This window comes from Oratosquilla oratoria, chromosome 29 (genome assembly GCF_046742065.1).
Source record: "Oratosquilla oratoria isolate Oo_2021 chromosome 29, ASM4674206v1, whole genome shotgun sequence".
Classification (NCBI taxonomy): domain Eukaryota; kingdom Metazoa; phylum Arthropoda; class Malacostraca; order Stomatopoda; family Squillidae; genus Oratosquilla; species Oratosquilla oratoria.
This window is the reverse complement of record NC_134805.1, coordinates 18,341,246-18,351,245: the sequence shown is the minus strand read 5'-3', so window position 1 is coordinate 18,351,245 and position 10,000 is coordinate 18,341,246. Positions and strand designations below refer to the sequence as shown.

The window sequence follows — 10,000 nt, the reverse complement described above, 5'->3', positions numbered from 1 at the left end:
TGTTACCACAATTTCTCATTTGATAATGAATCTCATGGCTAAATCTTCTCTTGGGGGGGATGTGGGAGGGGAGAACAACTATGTAAACTCTAATGGGGAGTAAGGAGTTGGGGAGGAAAGAAGGGCAGGGGGAGGTGTGAGAGGAACGGGGTGTGTGAGGAAATTAAGGGGGGTTAAGTTGGGTTTGATTTATAAAAGGGATTTATTTTTTTTATTTATTCATTTTTTTTGGTCTTGAACCTTCAATCCTTAAACTCTGCCGCTGCTCTGTCTCCAGCTAGAGTGACAGGCGGAGGAAGGAGGAAGGAGGAAGGAGGAAGGAGGAAGGAGGAAGGAGGAAGGAGGAGGGAGGTTCTTGGGAATGAGGAGTGTGGGATTATGGGGAATGGGGAGATGCTGGGAAGGAAGGGAGGGAGGGAGGTTCTTGGGAATGAGGAGTGTGGGACTATGGGGGAGGGGGAGATGCTGGGAAGGGAGGGAGGGAGGGAGGGAGGGGGGAGATAATGAGGGTGAGGGTGCTGGGGAGGAAGAGGTCAAGGGACCTCGAGACTCTCTCTTAGGAGATCTGAAGAAGAATCCGCCCTTTCACCCATCTGCTCGTCCTCAAGACGTCGTCCTCGAAACCTCCTCACCCTTACCCCCTCCGCAAGTAGCCAAACCTCTCGCACCCTATAGCCAAAGCCCTTGTACCGCAGCCAAAGCCTTGTACCGTATAGCCAAGCCTTGTACCGTAGCCAAGCTCGATCTGCAAGGCTGCCTGAGCTTCGCGAGGGTGCTGGCCCTTGCGGAAAGTAGCCAAGCACCTGCGATATAGCCAAGTCAGGTAGCCAAGCACCTGCCAAGTCTCGCAAGAGAGCTACATCTTGCGACACAGCCAAGTCTCTTGCAAGATAGCCAAGCCTTGCAACATAGACAAACCTTGCAAGGCTAACTCGATAGCGTTAAATCCCGTCAGGCAGCTAAACTCCTGCAGTACAGTAGCCAAGCCTTGCAATACAGTCATACCTTGCAAGGACCCTGACCGTGCAACATAGTCAAACCTTGCATGTCAACCGGGGCCCTGCAACAATACTGGGTACGGTGACCGGTACCGACCGGGTGGCCGGCGGCCCTGGAGTGCGGAGGGAGGGGAGGGGAGGGGGAGAAGGGAGAGGGGGTAGTCTGGGGCTCTGAGGAATCTGGCTCTGGGGCTGGGGTAAAAAGGGGCTGGGGTTAGGAGGACACAGTGGTTTAGGCAATTGAGGAGGGCCAGTGTGTACATTGCATATGTATATGTATGATGTATGAACATATGTATATTCATTCGTTTGTGTGTGAGAGATAGAGAGTGTATACACGTGTCTGTCAATATTTGAACGCACTGACGGGTGTGTATAAAGTTGAGGCATTAATAAATGAAGGCGTATAGAAGTGGATGCGAATATAGGAGCTTATTACATGTCGTATATGTGTGTGTAAGACAAACCAGTTTCCTTTAGATATGAATAACTGTCCATTCCTTGCACAAAATATGCCAATGTACCATTTTGTAAATATTGTGAATATAGATGAATTCATAGATTATATTAGAGTATTATGACCGTCTTTTACACTTTACTAAAGCTTTGGGATTACCTCACCACACTATTTCAGAGACACAATTTGATGATTAATTTGTGTGATTATATTCTGTTTCAAAGGCTCCAGGAAAAGTTAAACTCAATCTATGGCAACAGCTGTGGTTGCATGACTAGAGGTGTTGTCATAAAGTGGGTCTACCTTTTTCAGACGCTAGAAATATATATGTGAGAAAAGATAAATTTTCACAAACTTTAACAATGTAACACATGATTTACATCTCTGATAGCTTACTGGCAAGAGGGATACCCTTAAAAACGCAAGCAAGGTAACAATACTTTAGCAAAGTTGAAAAAACGTACAATAGCTGAAAATGTCGTGGGAGTCGACATGACGTCATGGAGGATATGAACTCCACCTCTGCGCGTGGGCAGAAAAAGAAACAAGAAAATCTTCGCTTCCCTGATTGCGTTATAATGATCTGGAGTTGTCATAATGGCAGCAGTAATTACAGGAGTATTAAAAGAACCTAAAGGATAAAAGTAATAGTTATTGTAATAATGCTACTGATAGTGTTGATATCTGTGATATTAGCTGTTGATGGAGCAGTGAATAAAGTGACATTAGTAAATGATGAAGGTGCTGTTATCTAGGCGTGTAGGAGGGAAGAAAACCTTTCGATATTAAGGAGTAGCATTAGTGGTAGTAGTAGCTAGTATTAGTATATTAGTAGTAGTAATAGAAACAGTGGTCCTAGCATTATCAGTAATTTTGTAACCGGTTTCAAGGGTTCTAACCGGTTCTGTCAAAGTCGTAATGAAGGCTACACATTTGGCGACACTACTGAAATTCAGCTACTGCTCCAACTCCGACCTGTACTTTTACGATAATTATTAGAACTACCATCTTTGCCAAAGCTTGCAACTGGCACAGCTGCAGACAAAGGATGCTGATATAGTAGCATTCCTGTGTGAGAGACTAACTCAACGATATCTGGTTAGCCTGATGTTTGTGCGTAAACAAATTCTGGGACATTTATGTGCACCGGCCAACGTGCACAGCCTCTGGAGGTTGAGTTGACTGTGGGTTGTTTACTATCACCTGTCGCCTTGCCAACAGCATCACGTATCGAACTCAAAGCCGTTTCACGATTTTCCTCCAAAATTCAGGCGAGGGCCGCCGCTGGCGTAACAGACCGCTCAAGTTTGGCGCTAAACAAGCCGAAAGGCCATTGGCTGAGTTTTGCACGTGAGTTTCTGAGCATCTCGCTAGATGGCAGCATTAAACTGTTATTAGTGAAGGGTTTGAAGTATCGCTGTTACCGCTGACGCTAAATGTGTTTCGACAATGAAACTGAGCTAATGGAGGTGGAAGTCGTAGTGGTAGTAGTGTTAATAATATTATTCGTAATAGTGGTCGGAGGAGCAGCACTTGCTGGTAATGCTTACGACGACGTTATATAATGAACTGTAGGAAATGTTCGAAATTGTAGTGAGAGTTTCGACTGTAGAAATTGTAACAACAATGGTATTAATAACCAGAAATCCTAGCCAGAAAGAGAATGAAGTACTATTTATTTATTTTTTTATGTAAAGACAAGCGCTTTAAAAGAGGCAGATCCAAAAATGTCTGCAGAATCAAGGAGATAAGTGGTTAAAAATCTATGTACAAAAGACTTCTTTCCCTTTATAAGGGAAGTAGGTTAAAAGCAACTCGTTATTTTTGTTGTTGTAGTATATATGTTTTGACTTTGTTGCTGTTGTCGTTGTAACGAAAAACGATTAAAATAATGTTTTGAATGTCAATTTTACAAGTACAAGTCGAGTTAGAAACAGCAGTAACAACGATTAGGGCGATAATGGCAGCAAAATTTGTGGTTGTGGCGACCTTACTGGTTTTCGGTGACCGTGACCGGGTTGTAGTGACATTATTTTCGTATTCAAGAAACTCATCGGGATCCTGCCGTCGTGCAGTGTACGATAATTACCACTCCTCTTGCCCTAAACTGATGATGTTATGCACAACGTCGTGAGGTAGTACCCGGTGGGGATGTTTTCTGAACATCGCCCGCGGAAAGAACGGCAGGCTTGTGGTGGAACTAACCAACATTTCCTAAACATTTTAGTCGTGTGCACTACAGCATCGGATGCCCCAAGAGCTTATTGAATACGGACCAATTAACAGTTGTTGTTCACCAGAATAGATAAGATTGAAGTTTGTGTTCAGTGTGTCAATGTTTTTATATTTGGTCTTCGAAAAACAGTCGTGATAAGGAAAGTAGTATCGGTAATAGCATTAATAAAACAACAATTAAAAGTCAGTAGTATTAGGACTAGTAATAGTTTTGGTATCAGTAGTGTTAGAATCGGTATTGCTGTTAGAATTCATGGTAGTATTAATAGCAGTAGTATTAATAGTAACAATAGTAGTGACATTAATCATGGTAATACTTGTTGTAGTACTGGAAATAATGTGAGACACAGGTGCAAATTATGATTATGTATGGGGATTCATGAAACTGGTGTGTGGGTAATACTGGTGTGTGGGTTGTAGTAAATATGACTGGCCTCATCAAGGGCAGAACTGAAGTCCACATCACCAAGATGGGGAGCAGATGTGTCCAGGACAAAGAAGGGCATGGAAAGGGGAACAGGAGGACAAAGAAGGGCATGGAAAGGGGAACAGGAGGACAAAGAAGGACATGGAAAGGGGAACAGGAGGACAAAGAAGGGCATGGAAAGGGGAACAGGAGGACAAAGAAGGGCATGGAAAGGGGAACAGGAGGACAAAGAAGGGCATGGAAAGGGGAACAGGAGGACAAAGAAGGGCAAGGAAAGGGGAACAGGAGGACAAAGAAGGGCATGGAAAGGGGAACAGGAGGACAAAGAAGGGCATGGAAAGGGGGAACAGGAGGACAAAGAAGGGCATGGAAAGGGGAACAGGAGGACAAAGAAGGGCATGGAAAGGGGAACAGGAGGACAAAGAAGGGCAAGGAAAGGGGAACAGGAGGACAAAGAAGGGCTTGGAAAGGGGAACAGGAGGACAGAGAAGGGCATGGAAAGGGGAACAGGAGGACAAAGAAGGGCATGGAAAGGGAAACAGGAGGACAAAGAAGGGCATGGAAAGGGGAACAGGAGGACAAAGAAGGGCATGGAAAGGGAAATAGGAGGACAAAGAAGGGCATGGAAAGGGGAACAGGAGGACAAAGAAGGGCATGGAAAGGGGAACAGGAGGACAATGAAGGGCTTGGAAAGGAGAACAGGAGGACAAAGAAGGGCATGGAAAGGGGAACAGGAGGACGAAGAAAGGCATGGAAAGGGGAACAGGAGGACAAAGAAGGGCATGGAAAGGGGAACAGGAGGACAAAGAAAGGCATGTAAAGGAGAACAGGAGGACAAAGAAAGGCATGGAAAGGGGAACAGGAGGACAAAGAAGGGCATGGAAAGGGGAACAGGAGGGCAAAGAAGGGCATGGAAAGGGGAACAGGAGGACAGAGAAGGGCATGGAAAGGGGAACAGGTGGACAAAGAAAGGCATGGAAAGGGGAACAGGAGAGATGGTGAACGTGGGAAGAAAACTCTGAAAGAAGGACGATAGGAGAAGACTGGGGATGTGGGAGAAGAAGGATTATGAAAGAGAAAAATAAAGAAAAGGAGTAGGAGGAGGAGGAGGAGGATGTAGTGAGGGAGTATGTTGGGGAGGAAGAAGAGGAAGAGGATGAGGAGGTTGGGGATGAGGTTGAGGTTGAGGATGAGGTTGAGGATGAAGTTGAGGATGAGGTTGAGGATGAAGTTGAGGATAAAGTTGAGGATGAGGATGAGGTTGAGGTTGAGGATGAAGTTGAGGATGAGACTGAGGATGAGGTTGAGGATGAAGTTGAGGATGAGACTGAGGATGAGGTTGAGGATGAAGTTGAGGATGAGACTGAGGATGAGGATGAAGTTGAGGATAAGGTTGAGGATGAGATTGAGGATGAGGATGAAATTGAGGACGATGTTGAGGATGAGGATGAGATTGAGGATGAGAATGAGGATGAGGTTGAGAATGCGGATGAGGTTGAGGATGACGTTGAGGATGAGGTTGAGGATGAGGTTGATGTTGAGGATGAGGTTGAGGATGAGAATGAGGATGAGGTTGAGGATGAGAATGAAGATGAAGTTGAAGATGAGGTTAAGAATGAGGTTGAGGATGAGAATGAAGATGAAGTTGAAGATGAGGTTAAGGATGAAGTTGAGGATGAGGTTGAGGATGAGGTTAAGGTTGAGGATGATGTTAAGGATGAAGATGAGGATGAGGTTGAGGATGATGTTGAGGATGAAATTGAGGATGCGGCTGAGGATGAAGATGAGGTTAAGGATAAAGTTGAGGATGAGGTTGAGGATGAAGTTGAGGATGAGGCTGAGGATGAGGTTGAGGATGAGGCTGAGTATGAAGATGAGGTTAAGGATAAAGTTGAGGATGAGGTTGAGGATGAAGTTGAGGATGAGGCTGAGGATGAGATTGAGGATGAGGTTGAGGAAGGAATGTGAGCAGCAGGAGGAGCAGCAGCAGCAGCAGTAGCTAGTTGACAGGTGCCTACTGTACACATACATCCATAGCCTACCATGTGTCACGACGACCAGCCGGTTACAGAAGTAACTTAGAGCAACGGGAAAGAGGTTTAGGACCAGATAAGGTCGTGGGAAGGGGGAAGGACGGCGAGGGAGAGAATGGGTTGGGGGTTGGGGAGATGTGGGTTGTCTCCTCTTTGTCTTCGTCACACACATACACATACAAAGTATGCCATTGTCATCATGATAATCGTCATCATCACCATCATCATTACATCATCATATCATCATCATCATCGTCATCATCATCATCATTATCATGATCGTGTATGGGCAGCGTCTAAAAGCCATGCTCGCCTACAGCACCTTGGACGTATATACTGTACCAATTAATACCTACATGTGAAGAACAACACTAATCATCCTGGCAGCGTCGTGGCTGGAAGGGGCCGGGGCAAGGGAGGTGGTCAGCGATGTTCTGGGGCCAATCGAGGGTACGCTTTATACACGCACACACATGCATATGTATACACTCACGCACGCACGCACACACACACAGGCACATACAATCGCACATCAAACATACGCACACACACACACACACACACACACACACACGCGCACACAGACAGACACACACATGTACACACACAGACACACACATCCATACACACACACCTACATCCACACACACAAACACACACACACACCTACATCCACACACACACACACACACATACACACATGCATACACACACAGACAGACACACACATGTACACACACAGACACACACATCCATACACACACACCTACATCCACACATCAAACACACGCACACCCACCCACACAGACACACACACACACACACACACACACACACATCAAACACACGCACACACACCCACACACAGATACACACACACACACACGCATACATACATACATACACACACAATACATACATACACTCGCTACATACACACATACACACACACAAACACATACACACACACACACACGCACACACACACACACACACACACACATACAGACACACACACACGCACACACACACACACACACACACACACACACACACACACACACACACACACACACACACACACACACACACACACACACACACACACACACACACACACACACACACACATATATCACATACTTTCACAAATGGAAGGATCTTTTGCACCCCGTTAATAAAATCAATTTGGGTGATAATTCCTCTCCTCCCCTTGGAGAGTGTCTTCTTCCAGCCACGTGGGTGAGTTGGGTGGTGACGTCACACACATCACGCTACTTCCAGGATAACACACGGAAAGGTCTCTACAGCGGTTCTTCAAGAAAGGGGAACCAACACCGAGTACTCGCCACGGACTTGTACAGTTGTGGACACACCCTTTAGGTCTGGCCTCTAAGGCTCGACCCTCATTGTTACACATAGTATAGTTCTACTTCAAAAAAAAAAAAAAAAAAAAAAAAAAAAAAAAAAAAGTTTTTGACAAGTGAACATTGTCACGCGGACACGCCATTGAATACACTGACTACTGTGAAGTATACATGTCTGGAAATAAAATACACTAAACGAAACCTTTCACACTTAAAACTCACTAATTTAGGACATTTGGCTGGCGAACAGTTGAGTTCCCTTGCAAGAGACGAATAACAGAGGAACAACTTGGAACATTTTCTCATAACAGGAAATTAAAAAAAAATAAAAAAAAAAGATGGCGATCCTCACACATCGACTCAGTAACATCCGAGTAGGGAGTGAGGGAGTGTAGGGGGGAGTAGGGGGGTGAGTTTTGTGAGAACAGGTATCCAGGGTGCCGGAGGAGAGGGGGGGAAAGTGGGGGGGAGGTTATTACATTCATTACGTACGATGATGCTTACAGTTACTCGGACATAAGTACACACCAACATTTTATTCCGCGCGATTTTTTTTTTTTTTTTTTTTTTGAGTACCACGTCCCCGACGGGGGGAGGAGCTATGTCGACCTCGACGAGAGAACGACTCGTCAGGGGGTCGTTGAGGACGACCGTTACGCACCTTTCGTTGAAAGTGACGGCTTCAGCGTACTGCTGCAGGGAGTCCTCCTCAATGAGGAACTTCATCTTCTCGAAGAAGGACGCTGTGGCACTCGGCGGCTGCTTCCTGAGGAGGATGTCTATAGGCTTCCCCTTCGACAGGCAGAGCTGGGACTTGAGACAGGCGGAGTTCGTACAGCATTCTGGGTCCTCGCAGTCCAACAGACCATCTGGAGGTTTTAGTTGAATTGGTTGGAGAAGGAGGTAAGGAGGGAAGGAAGGAAGGAAGGAAGGGAGGAGAAGTAAGTCACCTTTGTGTTATAATGCATTTGGGTATCAGACAATCTACTCCCTCGAGCCAGGAAGCCGAGAGGTTAGTTTCGAAACTCGTTTCGAAATCGCTTCGAATCGTCTCCTTCGAAGCTTCTTCAACACTTCCAGGTTTTTTCTTCACAAGCGTCTCCGAGTTTAAAGTTTCGAAACATTTCGTTCACTTGATCTTGGCGGAGATTTTTTTTTTTTTCTTAAAGATCAAAAATGGTATCGTAGTCGTTGGAGTGACAGTCTTGGAAAAAAAAAAAAAATCAATGAATTTCGTGAATTACAAACCAACTTTCTGGTAACAACGAATGAAGAAAACCTCCGCCAAGTTAGAATAAACGGGAAATAGAGCATATTATTCAGAGTATCACACAGGATCAACATCTTTAGAAAAAAAAAATCTCAACTGGAGAATAAAAAACTGAGACGAGTGTACGGTTGCTTCCACTAATATAAATACATTCATACATATATATATATATATATATATATATATATATATATATATATATATATATATATATATATATATATATATATATAGTAGAGTATATATGCACTCTGAAATAAAACCGAATATAAATGTAAATGAATATATTCTTAAGTGCAAAATAATGTATAGTATTGATTACAGTAAATGCACAATGAATATGCAAGCACATGCATACATATATTTGATTATTATATATATATATATATATATGTATATATATATATATAGTATATATAAGTGTGTGCATATTTATGTATACATACTTTAGTGCATATATTCACATGAATATTTTACTTACATCTTATATGCAAGTTTTCCTTTAAACTTTATTCTATTATAACAAAAATATATATATTTTTGTTCTTTCTGTTATGATGAGACATCTCGGTGAGCTAACATTCTCCTCTCACGTGCAATTCATACATTTCCGTACGAATTCTAGTAAATCCATTGTCTCCCCAACTCCCACTAAGCCTGGATCCCTCTTTTCAAATCCCACAGAACTCGTTTCCTCATTTCCTGTTCCTCCCACGCTGCTATCGCCTCCCACTTAAAAAAAAAAAAAAAAAAAAAAATCATTGTTAGTGCCCACACCGGTCTGTCAGTCAATCTAGATTTCTAGAAAAGGTCATGTTCGTGTCCGACAGCTACCAACGACTTCTGTTTGTCCTTCTAGAATCTAGATGTCCGAGCACAGAGGATAACACCGGTAACCTCGTTTGCCGTTAAGCGTCTCCTGAAGTAAGTTCACCTCGCTGTCTCCAGATCCACATTTAACTGTCGTTGTAAGAAAGGAACATTTCCATTTTGGAATCTTTAAATCAGATAAGTTACCAAAGAATCCATTAGTCTATTTTCATCTTCTATTTCAAATAGTTTTAGTTTCTATCTCTTTAGCATTTATTTTTGGTTCTTAGATATTGGCCATGGTTTCCAACGCCATACGACTTGGCAATTGCGGTACCAAGATGATATGGAAAAAGAAAACTCACTTGACGATTTTTCACGAGGACAGAAACGATGGTAACCC

At 43.7% G+C, this 10,000-nt stretch overlaps 1 protein-coding gene across 5 annotated transcripts in view; it reads right to left on the bottom strand.

Moving 5' to 3' along the window:
- Window positions 1-10,000, bottom strand: part of LOC143040622 (teneurin-m-like) — a 988,429-nt gene that overhangs the window by 34,206 nt on the left and 944,223 nt on the right. For all 5 annotated transcript variants that reach the window (XM_076211786.1, XM_076211790.1, XM_076211789.1 and 2 more), the window contains one exon: window positions 8,179-8,386. In XM_076211786.1, the coding sequence (XP_076067901.1) occupies window positions 8,179-8,386 (208 nt within the window). The remainder of the gene's footprint in view (window positions 1-8,178; window positions 8,387-10,000) is intronic.